Raw genomic sequence first — 21,104 nt, 5'->3', positions numbered from 1 at the left:
GCAAGGTCAGGTTACTTCTATTAAAAAAAAGACTACAGTAACTGCAAATCCTGTATATGGAAAACTAGAACACGCACTGGGTTCTCATACAACGTGGTCTTTCTTTTTTATATCTCATCAAAACATTAATGCATTATAGCATTGCCATATTGTGGTCCAGATGTGATGAATTTAGGAAAACAGGGAAAGTTAGGCCCTCAATGACTCACTACCCCCCACTGCTGTTTTCATGCATAACATCATAGGCATGCTGACTAGTACACAGAAATACGCAAAGGAAGATTTTGCACAGTGTGATCTGTATTAAATATTCAATAGACAGATGAAAAGGGCCTTTTCAACCTTCATGGAAGGGGTATTATTTGGTCTGATATATAACGTTAGTGCAACCCTCGTGGAAGGGGTATTATTTTGTCTGATATATAACATTGCCTCTGGATATGGATGACCTTGCCAATATTTTAACCTAGCCAATCAACAGAGATCAGGAAGGACAAGAGACAAAGAGATGAAGACATTTCAGAGTATGGAGACAGCCTAGAGCTCTAAAATGCATTCCATTGAAGAAAAGGTCAAATAAAGGTTAAACATTCATTTTTTTATACAGTAATGGAATGGATTACAACAACAAAAAACAGCAAAACAACTAGTACAAAAAAAGACTGCTGCAGTCATGGGAATATATCTCAGGCTGCAGTACAATTCTCTAACCTTCTCCCCAAAATGTGCACTCATTCACTCCCCCTCATGGATTTAAAAGAAATGGAAGAAAATGAATATGGTGCAACACCTACTATCCCATGCTTATACAAATTCAATGCTTTTTAATTCATTCACACAGACAGCATCGTTGCGTTTTGGTACACCAGAAGTACATTCATTTCCAATGGAACACTGCATGTGCCTTGCAGCATTGCGTTGCAGAGGCAGTCGCAGTGCGTTCTGTGTGGTGCATGCGTTGGATTTATCAAACGTATGCATCAAATTATATGTGTAGAAGGATTGACAGAAATGGTAGCAGAAGGTGAATGTTGAACTTTTGTTGCACACATATCCAGATGTTGCTGTGTTTCATTTTGTGCAATGACGCTGTAGGTGTGATCGAGGCGTAAGGAATCAGTGCCTAGTGGGTTGAAGGCTAAGAGTTGTTCCCCTGCATCATAGCTCAGTGTCCCTCTATGATGTCCCCTTAATAAGAGCCATAAATAAAAGGGCACAGTGAAATGTCCATCGACGCCATCACTTCAGCTGTAGTACCACCTGTAAGGTCACAAACACACACACTGTCAGGATACACACACAGAGGTAAAGTGTGCACATAGAGATGGATAGAGAGCTCTTGTGCCACAAATCCTGCATTAGCATAGACAGCACCATTGAGGGCTTCCACAATTTTAAAGTCGTCAACTTGGTGGGATTTACTATGGGTTAAGAAAGGATTAGAGCCCGAATTATATGATTTTTGGGGTCCGATACCGATTCTGATTTTTTGAGGGGCAAAACTTGCCGATATACTGTTTAACAGCAGGGAACTGAAAAAGTGTAATTTTCCCCACACTGTTTTCAAATTGCCACCCAAAAGAGCAATTGTCTAATAACTATGCTTCAAAGGCTAATATCAGTGAACCGATATATCGGTCGGGCTCTAGAAAGAACCCAGATCAGCAGGAGGGGGTCAGCCAATGAATTACATTCCTAGGCAAACAATCCATAACTGCAGGTTGCAGTATATCACCAACATTGGCTTTATACCTGTTCAGACTATACACACTCCAGCACGGTAGCTGTTATGACCATTTTTTGTTTATTTACAAACTGCCAATAAACTCAAAAGTAGAATAATAAGTTGACTACTTTAAACTGGAGATAGCATAGGCCTCAAAAGGTACTGCCTGTCAAAGAAAAGATGTAGCTGGAAACAACAGATTTTTTTAACGGAATATCTACATAGGCCCATTATCAGCAACCATCACTCCTGTGTTCCAATGGCACGTTGTGTTAGCTAATCCAAGTTTATCATTTTAAAAGGCTAATCGATCATTAGAAAACCCTTTTGCAATTATGTTAGCACAGCTGAAACCTGTTGTGCTGATTAAAGAAGCAATAAAACTGGCCTTCTTTAGACTAGTTGAGTATCTGGAGCATTCTGGCTGAAAATGGCCAGAAACAACAAACTTTCTTCTGAAACTATCAGTCTATTCCATGCGAGAAATTGCCAAGAAACTGAAGATCTCGTACAACGCTGTGTACCACTCCCTTCACATAACAGCGCAAACTGGCTCTAACCACAACTGAGCAAGAGGACAAGTACATTAGAGTGTCTAGTTTGAGAAACAGACACGTCATAAGTCCTCAACTGGCAGCATCATTAAATAGTAGGGAGGGGGTGCGTCACCTGAGTGGGTTGATTCACTGATGTGGTCATCCTGTCTGGGTTGGCGCCCCCCCCCCCCCCCTGGGTTGTGCCGTGGCGGAGGTCTTTGTGGGCTATACTCAGCCTTGTCTCAGGATGGTAAGTTGGTGGTTGAAGATATCCCTCTAGTGGTGTGGGGGCTGTGCTTTGGCAAAGTGGGTGGGGTTATATCCTTCCTGTTTGGCCCTGTCCGGGGGTGTCATCGGATGGGGCCACAGTGTCTCCTGACCCCTCCTGTCTCAGCCTCCAGTATTTATGCTGCAGTAGTTTATGTGTCGGGGGGCTAGGGTCAGTTTGTTATATCTGGAGTACTTCTCCTGTCCTATTCGGTGTCCTGTGTGAATCTAAGTGTGCGTTCTCTAATTCTCTCCTTCTCTCTTTCTTTCTCTCTCTCGGAGGACCTGAGCCCTAGGACCATGCCCCAGGACTACCTGACATGATGACTCCTTGCTGTCCCCAGTCCACCTGGCCGTGCTGCTGCTCCAGTTTAAACTGTTCTGCCTTATTATTATTATTCGACCATGCTGGTCATTTATGAACATTTGAACATCTTGGCCATGTTCTGTTATAATCTCCACCCGGCACAGCCAGAAGAGGACTGGCCACCCCACATAGCCTGGTTCCTCTCTAGGTTTCTTCCTAGGTTTTGGCCTCTCTAGGGAGTTTTTCCTAGCCACCGTGCTTCTACACCTGCATTGCTTGCTGTTTGGGGTTTTAGGCTGGGTTTCTGTAAAGCACTTTGAGATATCAGCTGATGTACGAAGGGCTAAATAAATACATTTGATTTGATTTACCCGCAAAACACCAGTCTCAATGTCAACAGTGAAGTGGCGACTCCTTGGCAATATCTCGTATGGAATAGCCTTCATTTCTCAGAACAAGAAAAGACTGTTGAGTTTCAGAAGAAAGTCCTTTGTTTCTGGACATTTTGAGCCTGTAATCGAACCCACAAATGCTGATGCTCCAGATACTCAACTAGTCTTAAGGAGGCCAGTTGTATTGCTTCTTTAAATCAGCACAATATGTTTCAGCTGTGCTAACATAACTGAAAAAGGCTTTTCTAATGATCAATTAGCCTTTTAAAATGATAAACTTGGATTAGCTAACACAACGTGCCATTGGAACACAGGAGTGATGGTTGCTGATAATGGGCCTATGTAGATATTCCGTAAAAAAAATCTGTTGTTTCCAGCTACAGTAGTCATTTACAATATTAACAATGTCTACACTGTAATTCTGATCAATTTGTTGTTATTTTAATGTTCAAGAAATGTTGTTTTTCTTTCAAAAACAAGGATATTAGGTTACCCCAAACTTTTGAACGATAGTGTACATTTAAATGTGTCTATCGTGTCCACAGTGTGTCTAGATTCCCTATTCCTGTGCTATATTCAAATGCCAGTATGCCTTTTACAAACGGTGGAATAGGAAAAATATGATAACACAACAACTGATGGCTGTAGCTAACTATTGTAGCTAACTAGCAATCAACACTAAACGGATTGCAACGGGTTAGCATGACTCGCTAAACAATTTTACATTTGCTTTTAAATATTAGCTAGCTGACTAGCATTTGAGGCCAGAAATCATGTTCCTCACACGCTAGGACCTTTTGTCCTCTAACGTTTTAATGAAAAGGTAACTCTCGGTCCCAAAACACACGTTTTCTGGAGACTTGTGGGAGGAGTGTACAGTCAGACTATGAACTGCAGTTGGGATACGAATATGTTTCTGTATAAAAGCACTCCTGTAATATACATACAAATGTCTTCTACGACAGGGAATATGGAGAGACTGGGGGAAAAAACATTAAGTGAATGAAGGCACAATGGCTGGCAGAAATCACAGGCTCTTGCGCCTCTGACATCAGTAGGTGTAATGATATTAGACTATTGGTGGAACTGCCATGAAAACTGTTCTCAACCCATCCAAATCATACCCTCCACTGATGCTGGTCAAACACACACACACACACACACACACACACACACACACATGCTTTGCATAACTATGCACCACTGAAACATTGGACAAACACACTGACACAGACGCATTCGATCGGCAATGACGCACACAAGTCAATACCCTAATAATTTGCGTATAAGTGCATGCACGTGTCCCCCCGAAGATTGTACCTTATTGGCAGCCTCCAATGAGCTGATGAGTGTTTGTAATTCCTCTCTGTTCATCTCGACAGACAGAGGCTTCAGGGCACCATTCTCCTTCACATCCAAACAGAGGTTGAGTAGAGGGGTATGGAGAAATGAGATCTTATCGCTGGACAATGCCAGCTGAACAGAGAAACAGAGAGCGAGAGAAAGGCTTAAGATTCAAATGTATAGAAATCATTGTGGTAGCAGTAGTAGATAGGTAGCGAACCATACAACTCAGTATTTCACCCCAAATCAATGACTGATAAAGCATAATTTCTCACGTAATTTCTGCATACCAAGTAAAAACGCTTTTTTCATTTGACCTGTATTTAACCAAGATATTCCTTTGAGATAAAAAAATATATATATTTTTCAAGGGAGTCCTGACCAATCAGTTTCCCAATCAAACGGAGATGGTTGTCTCCTCACTATAGTGCAGGGAATTCACCTTTATCTGCCAGTCAAAATCCTGGAGGGTAGAGCTGGACACGTTATTGGTTCTCTCCACCAGCGCCTGACGGATCTCCTCTCGTCTGGCCCTAAGGACAGTCAGCACAGCCTCCCCATACCCACTGCCCACGTCTGCCAACGATGCCAGCACCTGCCCAAAGCAGAAGAGGTTGGCAGTTGCAGTAATCAATAAATCACTCATACTCTCATACTGTATATTCAATTTTATTGGCAAACTACACAGTTCAAATTCAAAATAACTTGTGTGGGATGGTACAGGTAACTGCCAAAATAAAGGAAACACTTCAGTAAATGAGGGATACAAAATATATAAATATATTGAAAGCAGGTGCTTCCACACAGGTGTAGAGCAATTAATATCCCATAATGCTTAGGGTCATAGTTTAAAATACCAGTTGCCCATTATTTTCGGTACCATTGCTAGAATACATCTCAGTGAATTTGTAAAGGAGCACAGCGGGTTTAAAGAATGTGTGTAAGTCACCAGACCTCTACCCAATTGAACACTTACGGGAGATTCTGGAGCGGCGCCTGAGACAGCATTTTCCACTACCCTCAACAAAACACCAAATTATAGAATTTCTCATTGAAGAATGGTGTCATATCCCTCCAATAGATTTCCAGACACTAGTCAAATATATGCCAAGGAACATTGAAGCTGTTCTGGCGGCTTAATAGCCCAACGCCCTATTTAGACACTTTATGTTGGTGTTTCCTTTATTTTGGCAGTTACCTGCACATTGGCCTACATTAAACACACATGATGCACAAACTGTCAACACTGGACATACGATATTTATTAATACAACATGACTTTTGTAAATATGTTCCGCAGCTCGTCGTTCCCATCTTGTGCCACAGCTCCTGGTGATTGTGCAATGAATGAATATCAAATGGCTGGTCTTGTTTCAGTCTGCCTGTAATTCTGTTTACACATAAAACATTTAGTTTCGCAACTGGAACAGATGAGTCTATGTCCCTGTAATATTTCATTAGTATTGTCAATAACTCGCTACTGAAATAACTTTGCTACTAAATTAACTCATATAGTGCCTAGAGAAAGTATACACAACCTTTACACAGTTGTCACATTTTGGTCCCTTAAATTAAAATCTAAAAAAATGGATTAAATTGGGATTTTACCTCACTGATTGACAGCCTACTTCACACTTTCAAAGTGAAAGAAACATTTATTTAGTAGGTCTTCACACCCCTGACATGAGTTAATACTTGATGGAAGTACTTTGGCAGAAATTACAGCTGAAAATTATTTTGAATAAGGTCCCGCCAACTTTGCACAGCCCTTAGGGCAACATCTATCCATTATTCTTGTCAAAATTGATCAAGCTCATTCAATTTGGTTGTAGATCATTGATGGACAGCAATATTCCAGTATTGTCACTGATTTTCACACAGATTTAAGTCAGGGCTGAGACTAGACGACTCAGAATCACTGAACACCTCATGGAAGGCCACTCGTGTGTCTTTGGCTTTATCATTTGTTGCCCTCAAACATAAATCTATATCCTAGTGTGAGGTCTTCAAATTTATTTTGGTCATGACAAAACTCTCCAATCCCTGCCGGTGACAATAATAACATAACATGATGATGCCGCCACAATTCTTGAAAATATGGAAGGTTCACTCGGTGATGTGTCGTGTTGGATTTGCCCTAAACCGAAAGTTTTTGCAAAAAAGTTAATTTATTTGTTATGTTCTCTTAAAGTATTACTTCAATGACCATTTTGCAAACAGGAAGGATGATTTGGAATGGATTTTATTAGCACATGCTTTCTTCTTTCCACTGTCATACAGGTCAGTAATGGGAAATGAACGCAATGTTGCTAATCCATCCACAGTTCAGCAAATGAACTCAGTGTCTGTTTTAAAATCACCTTTGGCCTTATAGTGACATCTCTGAGCAGTTCTCATTCTCTTCCATAGCTCTGTTAGGAAGGACTGACAGATCCTCTCAGCACCCAGTTGATATGTAACACCATCAACAGCTTAATTGCCATACTTGTCCATATTCAAAGGGTTATTATGGAATTTTGGAATTGTTTCATCACCTTCACCTGATCTGTAACTATATACACATTTTTAAAGCACTTGGTGGCTTGGAGGTTAAATCTGTTTGAATTTTACTAAGAAAGAGGAAGTTCTTCAAAAATGATCCCATCTATTTTTCCCACTATTACTTTTGCACAAACAAAACTACACTGGACAAAAATATAAATGCAACACATAAAGTGTTGGTCCATCCACCTGACAGGTGTGGCTAATCAAAAAGCTGATTAAACCGCATAGTCATTACACAGGTGCACCTTGTGCTGGAAACAACAAGAGGCCACTCTAAAAGGTGAAGTTGTCACAAAACACAAAGCCACAGATGTCTAAAGTTTTGAGGGAGCGTGCAATTGACATGCTGACAGCAGGAATATCCACCAGAGCTGTTGCCAGATAATTGAATGCTAATTTTGCTACCATATGCTTTCTCCAATGTTATTTTAGAGAATTTGGTAGTACATCCAACCGGCCTTACAACCGCAGACCATGTGTAACCACGCCAGCCCAGGACCTCCATATCCGGCTTCTTCACCTGAAGGATCGTCTGAGACCAGCTTCCCGGACAGCTGATGAAACTGTGGGTTTGCATAACTGAAGAATTTCTGCATAAACTGTCAGAAACCATCTTGGGGAAGCTCATCTGAGTGCTCGCCATCCTCACCCGGGTCTTGACCTGACAGCAGTTTGGCGGCGTAACCGACTTCAGTGGGCAATGCTCACCTTCTCCAGCATGCCAGTGGCCACCGAAGTGTGCTCTTCATGGATGAATTCCGGTTTCCAATGTACCTGTATGGCGTTGTGTGGGCGAGCGGTTTACTGATGTCAACGTTGTGAACAGAGTGCCCCATGGTGGAGGTGGGATTATGGTATGGGCAGGCATAAGCTACGAACAACGAACACAATTGCATTTTATCGATGGTAATTTGAATGCACAGAGATAATGTGAGGCCCATTGTCGTGCCTTTCATCCGCCAACATCACCACGTTTCAGCATGATAAAGCACGGTCCCATGTCGCAAGGATGTGTACACAATTCCTGGATACTGAAAATGTCCCAGTTCTTCCATGGCCTGCACACTCACCAGACATGTCACCCATTAAGCATGTTTGGGATACTCTGGATGAACGTGTACAACAGTGTGTTCCAGTTCCCGCCAATATCCAGAAACTTCGCACAGCCATTGAAGAGGTGTGGGTCACCATTTCACAGGCCACAATCAACAGCCTGTTCAACTCTATGAGAAGGAGATGTGTCGCGCTGCATGAGGAAAATGGTGGTCACACCAGACACTGACTGATTCTGATCCACAGCCCTACCTTTTTTTTAAAGGTATCTCTGACCAAAAAATGCATATCTGTATTCCCAGTCATGTGAAATCCATAGATTAGGGCCTAATGAACACATTTCAATTGACTGATTTGATTATATGAACTGTAACTAAGGTTGCAAAGGGTCGGAAACTTTCTGGTAAATTTCCAGAATTTCCCCGGAAATTTTCCATGGGAAGTTAAGCCCGGGAATTTGGGGAATTTAGCTTAAATTCGTCAAAAAAGTTAGCTTATAACAGTGAACCTTTTTTGTGGGATACACATAAGGCAATTCTAGGTCTTTTCACATATTTTGGTTAAACTATCCCCAATGCAATGGAATTGCAACCCTCTGCATGCACAGTGCATTCTTCCATCACATGTGCAGTGCACTCTTCCATCACATGTACAGCTGATTCTCAAGATCTTGCACACTAATGAGATGCTATTGAGCCCACACTACTACACTGTCTGAGCCAAGGACTACATACTTTCTGGTAAGTTTTGATTACAATACTGGGTTGGGTGAATATATTTTATATGACATACATGATTTTTTGTTAACTAGTAAATAGTAGCCTACAGAAAAGTGTGTTTAAATCTAACTTATTTCTAACTTGTTAACAATTTCTGCTAGTTAGTTCTTGCTACCATGTGGATTTTAGCTTGCTAGATAGAGCCTGTTAACTGAGGAGTGTTAATTCACCTACTTCCATACATGTTTCATTTTAAAACATTTATCTTACAAAGGAGTCATTTAATCTATCTGTAAATGGCCAAATCACAGTCTGCTGATATGGACAGCCCCATCAAGAGGATCCTCCTGTATTTATTCATTTTTTTACTCATTTTTTTCTAATCTTTACAGGAAAATGCCACGGGCACTGTCTGATGTGTTGAGACATTTCACTGCAACTAATGTAGAAGGAAAAGCTGTGTACATTTGCAACTACTGTGCCAAATCATATGTGAAGAATACAACAAAGATACAGAATCATCTGGCCAAGTGCATAAAGTTCCCTCAGCGCTCACAACAGTCAACCTCTGACAAAAGTCCCTCTACTTCTATTCAAGGTGAAAATCATTAATCAGACACCTTATTGATAGCAACAGCTCATGGTCCTGGAATCAGAAGTTTTTTTGACTCAATGGAGGAACGTAGTCAGAGAAATGCTGATGCTTGAGCTGTGTATGCAACTGGTTCACCTCTGATGCTCACAGGCAATGTGTATTGGAAGAGATTTCTGATTGTTCTTCGCCCAGCATACACCCCTCCAACCAGACATGATTTATCTACTCATTTGCTGGATGCAGAGTTCAAGTGAAGGTCAAGCAAATCATAGAGAAAGCAGACTGTATTGCAATCATCTCTGATGGGGGGTCAAATGTTCGTGGGCAAGGAATAATTAACTACATCATCTCCACCCCTCAACCAGTATTCTACAAGAGCACAGACACAAGGGACAACAGACACACCGGTCTCTACATTGCAAATGAGCTGAAGGCAATCATCAATGACCTTGGGCCACAGAAGGTATTTGCACTGGTGACAGACAATGCTGTGAACATGAAGGCTGCTTGGTCTAAAGTGGAGGAGTCCTACCCTCACATCACACCCATTGGCTGTGCTGCTCATGCATTGAATCTGCTCCTCAAGGACATCATAGCACTGAAAACAATGGATACACTCTACAAGAGAGCTAAGGAAATGGTTAGGTATGTCAAGGGTCATCAAGTTATAACAGCAATCTACCTCACCAAGCAAAGTAAGAAGAATAAGAGCACCACATTGAAGCTGCCCAGCAACACATGTTGGGGGAGGGGGGTGTTGTCATCATGTTTGACAGTCTCCTGGAGGGGAAGGAGCCTCTCCAAGAAATGGCCAAATCACAGTCTGCTGATATGGACAGCCCCATCAAGAGGATCCTCCTGGATTATGTATTTTGGGAGAGTGGTAAGCAGCCTGAAACTCCTGAAACCAATAACAGAAGCCATTTCACAGATTGACAATAGACAATGCCATACTGTCTGATGTTCAGACTCTGCTTGAGAAGAAATCTGTACTGCCCTGCCCACTTCACTGTTGCTCCAAGCAGAGGAAACTGCAGTTCTGAAATACATCAAAAAGCACGAAGACTTCTGCCTGAAGTCCATTCACGCCGCAGCATACATGTTGGACCCCAAGTATGCTGGCAAGAGCATCCTGTCTGGTGCAGAGATCAACAAAGCCTATGGTGGCATCACTATCGTGTCGTACCACCTTGGCCTGGATGAGGGCAAGGTTCTTGGCAGTCTGGCAAAGTACACTTACAAGCAAGGGCTTTGGGATTGAGATGAAATATGGTATATAGTGCCAACATATATGTCGTGCCAACATATATCATCAGCCACCTGGTGGAAGCGACTTTGTGGCTCTGAGGCTCTTTCCCCTGTTGCCTCCATCATCCTTGTTTGGGAACACACACACCAAAGCACGCAACAGGCTGACCAATACAAGGGTTGAAAAATTGGTGGCCATCCGGGCAAATTTGATTATTTTTGAGCCTGACAACGAGCCATCCTCAACAAGGTTGGAAAGTGACAGTGAAGATGAGGCCTCAGAGTCTGATGTTCAAGAGCTGGACATTGAGGAGGTCCAGGGAGAAGACATGCAAGCCTGAGAGGAAGACAACCAAAGCTTTAGTGTCTATACTATCATTTTACAGATGTATGTTGAAAACGTTTTTGGGAGATGCGATGGATCATTGGGGATCATTCAATATTCCCTTTCTTTGGTTATTCAGCTAAATCATCCCATGTGAAGAGTCAACTAATTTAATTCAAGTTCGATTCGTAACTACACTGCTCAAAAAAATAAAGGGAACACTAAAATAACACATCCTAGATCTGAATGAATGAAATATTCTTATTAAATACTTTTGTCTTTACATAGTTGAATGTGCTGACAACAAAAATCACACAAACATGATCAATGGAAATCAAATGTATCAACCCATGGAGGTCTGGATTTGGAGTCACACTCAAAATTAAAGTGGAAAACCACACTACAGGCTGATCCAACTTTGATGTAATGTCCTTAAAACAAGTCAAAATGAGGCTCAGTAGTGTGTGTGGCCTCCACGTCCCTGTATGACCTCCCTACAATGCCTGGGCATGCTCCTGATGAGGTGGCGGATGGTCTCCTGAGGGATCTCCTCCCAGACCTGGACTAAAGCATCCGCCAACTCCTGGACAGTCTGTGGTGCAACGTGGCGTTGGTGGATGGAGCGAGACATGATGTCCCAGATGTGCTCATTTGGATTCAGGTCTGGGGAACGGGCGGGCCAGTCCATAGCATCAATGCCTTCCTCTTGCAGGAACTGCTGACACACTCCAGCCACATGAGGTCTAGCATTGTCTTGCATTAGGAGGAACCCAGGGCCAACATATGGTCTCACAAGGGGTCTGAGGATCTCATCTCGGTACCTAATGGCAGTCAGGCTACCTCTGGCGAGTACGGCCCCCCAAAGAAATGCCACCCCACACCATGACTGACCCACCGCCAAACCGGTCATGCTGGAGGATGTTGCAAGCAGCAGAACGTTCTCCACGCCGTCTCCAGACTCTGTCACGTCTGTCACATGTGCTCAGTGTGAACATGCTTTCATCTGTGAAGAGCACAGGGTGCCAGTGGCGAATTTTCCAATCTTGGTGTTCTCTGGCAAATGCCAAACGTCCTGCACGGTGTTGGGCTGTAAGCACAACCCCCACCTGTGGATGTCGGGCCCTCTTACCACCCTCATGGAGTCTGTTTCTGACCGTTTGAACAGACACATGCACATTTGTGGCCTGCTGGAGGTAATTTTGCAGGGCTCTGGCAGTGCTCCTCCTGCTCAGAACCACTCCTTTATTGGGGGTGTCTTGCTAATTGCCTATAATTTCCACCTGTTGTCTATTCCATTTGCACAACAGCATGTGAAATGTATTGTCACTCAGTGTTGCTTCCTAAGTGGACAGTTTGATTTCACAGAAGTGTGATTGACTTGGAGTTATATTGTGTTGTTTAAGTGTTCCCTTTATTTTTTTGAGTAGTGTATATAGTTTTAAAAGTTATTTTGGAAGGATTTCATAATTTGTAATTGTGTCTACTTATGATAAGGTAAAATGTGTATGTTTCTGTATGGTAAATAGATCCAATACAAAAAACATATACATTCAAATTATATTAATATTAATTTGCATACATTCCCATTAATTCCCACAGAAAGTTTCCACCTATGAATATTCCCCAAAATGTGCAACCCTAACTGTAACTCAGTAAAATCGTTGACATTTTTCTATGTTATTTTGTTCAGTGTAATTGCGTGATTTTTTCATAAAATACTTTTTAAAACTTATTTAGATGTGCCACAAAGGGGTGTGTAGACCTTTGCAATCAAGAGATCTTGTTTTTCTCTCCTTAAATATTAAAAATGTTGTTTTTTTTTAATAATAAGAATAAACTGGCACTGTATGTAACGTTTATCAATTGAAAATGTAGGCCTGGGTGTTAGCATTAAATGTTACTAAGCCGTGCCAAAGATACATTCTAGGGGAACACAGTAGTCTGATGCCTGGTTGAACTTTCAATGGCCCCTCCTGTCAAGAGTCAGAAAACAGATTGCTGGGATATCCCAGCAGAGTCTGAAACCTGACGCCTGCCTTCCACCGGAGTGGCAAACACACTGAAACCTGAGACCAACACAGTGTATACACCTGACACCCCAAATCCACTGTCTACTCTGCAGGCATAACAAAACACAACATACCACACACTACAGCCCTCACAGAGGGGGTGACCATTGTCCACTTTTGTTCTAGCCCAGCAATAAAACACATGGTTCAATCAAAATGTACACCCCCTGAGCATCCCTCGGGAATGGATTGAGAAACATTGACCAAACCAAATACTCTTCACACTCCTTACAAATCCAATACACTGCCGGTATACAAACTACATTGCAGCCGTCAAGAGGCGCTACACAAACCTAATACACACTAAAGAGCCCAACACAATATAACTGTCAAAAGAACCCTCACAAACCAGTGAGCCACTGCATTGCACATCTTAGAAACCCAACTCCCCTCACATCTAAGTCAAGGGCCAGTCATGCATGGAACATGACTCAAAGTCAAACATTCATGATAAAACTTAAAAGACTGCTCCAAACTCACTGACGATGGTCTCACCTCTTTGTCTGGGGTCTTCTTACCCACGGCGAGCCGGAACAGAGAGGAGAGGGAGTCGAGGAGCTCCATCCATTCTACAAGGGTCCATGTATTACCGTAGTCTGCTATCCGAGGGGGCTCCCGCCCACACACACCGTCTACCACCCAGTGTAATAGCTGGAGGAGAGAAAGTGTGTATCATCATCATCATCGTCATGAAAAAATGTATTGCGGTCCTATTGTAGCCTATGCTGGGATTTAATCCATCTACCCAAAACAAGTCAGTAAACAATGCCATGCCCATGTTTGTGTGGCTGGCGGTCAGTGTTTTTGAGTAAGCGCCTTATCTGTATGCTTTGTATTTACAATCAAGCATCATGCTCCCTCTGCTGTTCAATTGTTGGTTCAGCATGTGCTTATAACAATGAAACACTTTGCCAAATCGACCCCTCTTGCGTGCCAGCTAATGAAAAATGTATTTTATTAATGACATTTTCCTCCTACAATGGCCTGTTGCTATGTAGCTACACATTGTAACGGTGATATGTGAATGGTTCCATACAGCCGTTATACCTTAGCTACTGTAAAGTGTAGCATGAAAGGTTTCAATTAACCTGTTATTGGTGATACTTTTTTCCTGAATTGAGAACTTACAAAATTTCAAATAATTGTCTGTGCCTCGTTGCATGTGGTTCTACAAAAATCAGAGAACACATTTAGAAAAATCCATGTTCTGTACCACACGAAGAGGTTCCTCGCCATGTTAGCTACCACACATCTAGTATTTACCTCCCTCAGATGATCACTCAAGCCATGAACTTTCTAATGACCAGTGGTGGAAAAAGAACACAATTGTCATACTTGAGTAAAAGTAAAGATACAAAAAAATGACGTCAAAGTGAAAGTCAACCAGTAAAATAATACTCTAGTAAAAGTCTAAAAGTATGTGGGTTTTAAATATACTTAAGTATCAAAAGTAAAATAACAAATAATGTCATATTCCTTATAATAAGCCAAACAAACAGCACAATTTTCTTGGGGCACACTCCAACACTCTTCTTTACAAAATAAGCATTTGTGTTAATTGAGTCTGACAGATCAGAGGCAGTAGGGATTACCAGGGATGTTCTCTTGATGAGTGAGTGAATTGGACCATTTTCCTTTCATGCTAAGCATTCAAAATGTAACAAGTACTTTTGGGTGTGAGGAAAAATGTATGGAGTAAAAAGTATATGATTTTCTTTAGGAATGTAGTAGAGTAAAAGTAAAAAATACAAATAGTAAAGTAGGCCTACAGATCACCCCCCAAAACTACTTAAGTACTTTAAAGAATTGTTGCTTAAGTATTTTACACCACTGCTAATGACTGTCCATCTCATGTTGTTTTTCTAAATTAGATGTATTTTTGTGTGCTTTGAGGTTCTTTGAAAAGCACTAAGTAGAACACATTCTTATTATTTCCCAGCATCTATGCTATGCAGCCACGTGTAGAAGTAGATGACAGCATGTCACACAGTGCGACCAAAACAAAGAGCTACACCAGTGAAGGCTCCTCAGCGGAGGAAGGGGAGGACTATCCTCAGTGAATGGCAAAAATACAATTGTGAAACATTAAAAAAGCTATTCTTTTTAGAAAAAATTACACTAAATACAATGGGGCAAAAAAGTATTTAGTCAGCCACCAATTGTGAAAGTTCTCCCACTTAGAAAGATGAGAGAGGCCTGTAATTTTCATCATAGGTACACTTCAACTATGACAGACAAAATGAGAAAAAAAATCCAGAAAATCACATTGTAGGATTTTTCATGAATTTATTTGCAAATTATGGTGGAAAATAAGTATTTGGTCACCTACAAACAAGCAAGATTTCTGGCTCTCACAGACCTGTAACTTCTTCTTTAAGAGGCTCCTCTGTCCTCCACTCGTTACCTGTATTAATGGCACCTGTTTGAAATTGTTATCAGTATAAAAGACACCTGTCCACAACCTCAAACAGTCACACTCCAAACTCCACTATGTCCAAGACCAAAGAGCTGTCAAAGGACACCAGAAACAAAATTGTAGACCTGCACCAGGCTGGGAAGACTGAATCTGCAATAGGTAATTGGCTTGGTTTGAAGAAAACAACTGTGGGAGCAATTATTAGGAAATGGAAGACATACAAGACCACTGATAATCTCCCTCGATCTGGGGCTCCACGCAAGATCTCACCCCGTGGGGTCAAAATGATCACAAGAACGGTTAGCAAAAATCCCAGAACCACACGGGGGGACCTAGTGAATGACCTGCAGAGAGCTGGGACCAAAGTAACAAAGCCTACCATCAGTAACACACTACGCCGCCAGGGACTCAAATCCTGCAGTGCCAGACGTGTCCTCCTGCTTAAGCCAGTACATGTCCAGGCCCGCTTGAAGTTTGCTAGAGAGCATTTGGATGATCCAGAAGAAGATTGGGAGAATGTTATATGGTCAGATGAAACCAAAATATAACTTTTTGGTAAAAACTCAACTCGTCGTGTTTGGAGGACAAAGAATGCTGAGTTGCATCCAAAGAACACCATACCTACTGTGAAGCATGGGGGTGGAAACATCATGCTTTAGGGCTGTTTTTCTGCAAAGGGACCAGGACGACTGATCCGTGTAAAGGAAAGAATGAATGGGGCCATGTATCGTGAGATTTTGAGCGAAAACCTCCTTCCATCAGCAAGGGCATTGGAGATGAAACGTGGCTGGGTCTTTCAGCATGACAATGATCCCAAACACACCGCCCGGGCAACGAAGGAGTGGCTTCGTAAGAAGCATTTCAAGGTCCTGGAGTGGCCTAGCCAGTCTCCAGATCTCAACCCCATAGAAAATCTTTGGAGGGAGTTGAAAGTCCGTGTTGCCCAGCAACAGCTCCAAAACATCACTGCTCTAGAGATCTGCATGGAGGAATGGGCCAAAATACCAGCAACAGTGTGTGAAAACCTTGAAGTAAATAATTGATTAAAACACACTGTTTTGCAATGAAGGTCTACAGTAGCCTCAACAGCACTCTGTAGGGTAGCACTATAGTGTAGCCGGAGGACAGCTAAATTCTGTCCTCCTCTGGGTACATTGACATCGATACAAAACTCTAGTAGGCTCGTGGTTCTCATCCCCTTCCATAGACTTAAACAGTAATTATGACAACTTCCAGAGGATGTCATCCAACCTATCAGTTCTTGCAGCATGAACTGAAAAGTTGGCCACCCAAGCAAAGGATTGGAGAATCAATGTAGTACTGAAAGCATAAGCTACAGCTAGCTAGCATTGTAGTGCATAAAATGTGATAAGAGGTTGAATCAGCGAGAGAAAGATAATAGTTGAACAAATTAATTCTTTAAAAAATGAAGAAGCAAGAGAGAGATAGCTATATTTATTTATTTGTCTTCACTTGCTTAGCTATGGAATGTAGCAAGTTAGTTTAGCTTAGTCAAACAGAGAAGGATGCTATGTTAGCTAGCTGGCTATCCAACACTAGAACTTGGTTTTTAATTAATGTATTGCCCCTGGGGCCGGCCAGGGTAACTGCTAAACTGCTTGCTGACTATATCTGCAAGATGCAGGCCAGTGTGTGCAAGGCGGTATTGAATGTGTCAATGTCTGTCACCTTAATTACTCAAATTTCTTTCGACCTGTGCACCTACGTTGTAAACGTTCATTCATAGGCTAGGTTGTAGCAACCTCATGATGGGTATAGGGGAAATTGTATTATCATGTAGTATGTAGCCTAAATCTAAAAAACGTTACATTGAACTGAGTGAATGTAATATGAATGACAGTCATCCAATATGCTGTAATAGAAATAAGGCAATACTCATTAAAAAAATATATGAACGGCATCGACCGCCACTGATCTGCAAGTGGCACTTCTCACTCGATACAAAACATGTATTCAATACCCTAATGAACATGTGTTTTTTGTAGAACCCGCTGCAACTGGACACTGTTGGCATTTATGATGCCGTCTTCGTTATTGATATGGGAAAAGTGTATCCTAAAGAAGAGGTTAGTTTAAAAAGTCCTTGCTACACTTTAATGGCTAAAGTGTAACAGCTGTACTACGGAAGCATTCACATATCGCTCCTCTATTCGGTTCGCTGCAGCTAGCTGCAACAAACTGTACAGTTTTATCTCAATCTCTTCATTCAAAGACTCAATCATGGACACTCTTACTGACAGTTGTGGCTGCTTTGTGTGATGTATTGTTGTCTCTACCTTCTTGACCGTTGTCTGTGCCCAATGTTTGTACCTTGTTTTGTGATGCTACCATGCTGTGTTGCTGCCTTGCTATGTTGTCGCCTTAGGTATCTCTTTATGTAGTGTTGTGTCCTATATTTATATTGTATTTATTTAAATAAATAAAAAAATCCCAGGCCCCCGTCCCCGCAGGAGGCCTTTTGGTAGTCCGTCATTGTAAATAAGAATTTGTTCTTAACTGACTTGCCTAGTTACATAATATAAAAATATCACCGTTGCTATGTAAAAAGTGAATGCATGCAAGGGTTCTCCTGATATTGCATTGACTAGCTCCAGGACTGTGCTGACAAAATACAGCACATTTATGAATCAAACATTCAAGGAAATTACAGTAAAGATTGCACTTTTCAATTATTCTTACTTTTTGACATTCTTCAGAAGGTAATTTGCCAAGTAAATGTACCATGTTTTGCTGTCAAGTTCCGCCTTCCGTGTTTAACGTCACGAATCAGCTGATAGTGGTCACGTATGGGGGCGTATTAGACATTGGACTCTTGCAATGAGGTTTATACCGGTAAAGGTATTTTGGAGCAATCAGCCTTTGGAAAACATTTTATTTGAAAAAGTGCGTTGAGCTCGTATTGAAACAGTCTCCTAAAAATATTTTTTTAGTGCGGCAAAATTCTATAATATTATTCCACGCGCCACAGTGCATGTAAAACGTTATGTAGCATCAGCTGACAAAAATTTCACTTCCTTTGCATTATGTGTTTATAAAATCGGCTTCTCTCTTGGAGGATTATTAAAGCGAAAACAGAAGTGCTATGGTGAAACTAGATGACATGTCCAGCAGTAATGCACAGGACAGCGTTGTTTGCACAACACTGGGATTTTGAATATAACCCTCTGGTCCAGGAACAATGTAATCTTCAAAATAAAATGATTAACTAATGTAAATTAAAGTAATTCACACACAGTAATGTCTATTTACAGTAACATCGTTTGGCAGGCCTGAAAAAAATGTAATGTAACTGAATGAAAGACTCATCTCTGATGGGCAGTGGTGTTCCAGCTCTTTACACTCAGGAACAACACTAATTATCTTGTGACATCACATTGTCCTCAAAAGTTGTTTTTTGGGGGGCGTTTTAGCTAACCCTAACCATTTTCATAAACCTAACCTAATTCTCCTAACCTGCTATGTTAATGCTCCTAACCTGCTGCGTAAATTCTCCTAACCTGCTACAAAAAGTTAAATCTGACATTAATTCGACAAAAGCTGGATTCTTTCTAGCCATGACCTCTTAACCCCTACCCTTACCCTAACATTGACCATTTCACATTTATCAGTGGGGTAATCGTGCTCCCGAGTGACGCAGTGATCTAAGGCACTGCATCTCAGTGCTTGAGAAGTCACTACAGACACCCTAGTTTGATTCCAGGCTGTATCACAACCGGCCGCGATTGGGAGTCCCATAGGGCGGCGCACAATTGGCCCAGCATTGTCCGGGTTTGGCCGGGGTAAGTCGTCATTGTAAATAAGAATTTGTTTTTAACTTACTTGCCTAGTTAAATAAAGGTTAAATTTAAAAAAAATAAAATAATAATCTGTGCCACCCTCCAATGTTTATAAACAAAGTAAAATGCAATCGTTACTGTAATTTCCTTGAATGTTTGATTCATAAATGACTGAATGATCTACAAATAATAATGGGTCATTATTTTATTTATGATGACAGGTGATTTGTAAATCAGTCAGTCAGCAGTCGCCTGCAATCATTTTGATGCTCTCGAACACGACCAATGCCTAACCCCTAACCTTAAATCAAATCAAATCAAAGGGGCAGTAGTTGCTACATCGATTTTTTTGACATATAAATGAATTATATGTAAATATTGATTATTGAAGAATATAACTTGTCATACCCAATCAGAACCCAAAATATAATCTTGCTTTACTCCAATGTTTATAAACAAAGTAAATGTAAACAAACATGTTATTGCCTAAAACAGTGGTTCACAAACTTTTTATAGTGCTCTTTATTTAGCCATTTTACATATAAAACCTTATTTGTTCTTCAAAAATTTACCACAGATTAATGAGAAGGGTGTGCTTGAAAGGATGCACTTAAAAAATAAAACACTGCCATGTTGGGTTGTATTGGAGAGTCTCAGTCTTAAATCATTTTCCACACACAGTCTGTGCCTGTATTTAGTTTTCATGCTAGTGAGGGCCGAGAATCCACTCTCACATAGGTACGTGGTTGCAAAGAGCATCAGTGTTTTAACAACACGTTTTGCCAAGGCAGGATACTTTGAGAGCAGCCCAATCCAGAAATCAGGCAGTGACTTCTGATTAAATTCTATTTTCACAGAACCGCTTGTTGCAATTTCGATGAGGCTCTCTTGTTCAGATATCGGTAAGTGGACTGGAGGCAGGGCATGAAAGGGATAACGAATCCAGTTGTTTGTGTCATCCGTTTTGGGAAAGTACCTGCGTAATTGCGCACCCAACTCACTCAGATGCTTCACTGTATCACATTTAACATTGTCCGTAAGCTTGAATTCATGTGCACACAAAAAAATCATACAATGATGGAAATGCATAGTGCATAAAATATATGAGAGTTCAGGGGCCTTGCTTTAACAAAGTTAACCATTTTCACTGTAATGTCCAAAATGTCTTCCAAGCTGTCAGGCATTCACTTGGCAGCAAGAGCCTTTCGGTGGATGAGGCAGTGTACCCAAGTGGCGTTGGGAGCAACTACTTGCACGCGCGTTAACCCTCCACTATGTCTCTCTGTCATGGTTTTTGCACCATTAGTACAGATACCAACACATCTTGACCACCAAAGTCCATCCGTCTGTTGACTCATCCAGCTGTAACGCACATAATTCACTGGCTTGTATGCGAGGCAGTAATTGTTTCAAAACATCTCCTGCCATGTCACTGATGCATCGTGAAACAGTGTTGTTTGATGAAGGCATTGTCTGTATAGTTTTTTTATTTTTCAAATGGGCATGTTTTGTTTCTAAATGTCTTCTCAAGAGTCAAGGTTTCATCGAGTTGTGAGATAGTACTTTTGCACATATAACACACTGTGGCTGATGAAAGGCATTACTCCCAATATAAGGGAACCCCAAATCAATGTAGTTCTCATCATATTTGTGCCTCTTCAATGGTCCAAAGTCACTGTCTGTTGTTTGGTGCTTTCCCGGGTAAGGGGGCGGTAGCTCTTCCGCTGCATCAGATTCACAACTGTCAGACGGAATGAGCAGCAGCT

The 21,104-nt window shown here is 41.4% G+C and overlaps 1 protein-coding gene across 2 annotated transcripts; it reads right to left on the bottom strand.

The window, feature by feature from the left end:
- Window positions 1–577: 577 nt before the first annotated feature.
- LOC139374238 (COMM domain-containing protein 8-like) lies at window positions 578–18,334 on the bottom strand. Of its 2 annotated transcripts, none has more exons than XM_071115265.1 (5): window positions 18,242–18,334; window positions 13,621–13,776; window positions 5,015–5,167; window positions 4,549–4,704; window positions 578–1,260 (listed from the first exon to the last, which is right to left on the bottom strand). In XM_071115265.1, the coding sequence occupies exons 1-5, from the start codon at window positions 18,284–18,286 to the stop codon at window positions 1,240–1,242; spliced, it is 531 nt and encodes a 176-aa protein (XP_070971366.1). In that variant the 5' UTR covers window positions 18,287–18,334; the 3' UTR covers window positions 578–1,239. The 2 variants fall into 2 exon arrangements, with proteins under 2 accessions (XP_070971366.1, XP_070971364.1); XM_071115263.1 differs by having other exon boundaries at window positions 1,006–1,260; window positions 13,606–13,776; window positions 18,242–18,311.
- Window positions 18,335–21,104: the final 2,770 nt, after the last annotated feature.

Source organism: Oncorhynchus clarkii, chromosome 19 (genome assembly GCF_045791955.1).
Source record: "Oncorhynchus clarkii lewisi isolate Uvic-CL-2024 chromosome 19, UVic_Ocla_1.0, whole genome shotgun sequence".
In the NCBI taxonomy this organism is placed as follows: domain Eukaryota; kingdom Metazoa; phylum Chordata; class Actinopteri; order Salmoniformes; family Salmonidae; genus Oncorhynchus; species Oncorhynchus clarkii.
The sequence above is the reverse complement of the archived record's forward strand: the minus strand, read 5'-3'. Positions and strand labels throughout refer to the sequence as shown.

Bases quoted from the DNA above. Each gene is read 5' to 3' on its own strand.
- LOC139374238 (XM_071115263.1), bottom strand. From the start codon at position 18,286: ATGGTACATTTACTTGGCAAATTACCTTCTGAAGAATGTCAAAAA. The intron at 13,777-18,241 runs GTAAGAATAATT...TCTCTCCTCCAG, and splicing joins CTTCTGAAGAATGTCAAAAA to CTATTACACTGGGTGGTAGA. The intron at 1,261-4,548 runs GTACAATCTTCG...GTGACCTTACAG, and splicing joins CATTGGAGGCTGCCAATAAG to GTGGTACTACAGCTGAAGTG.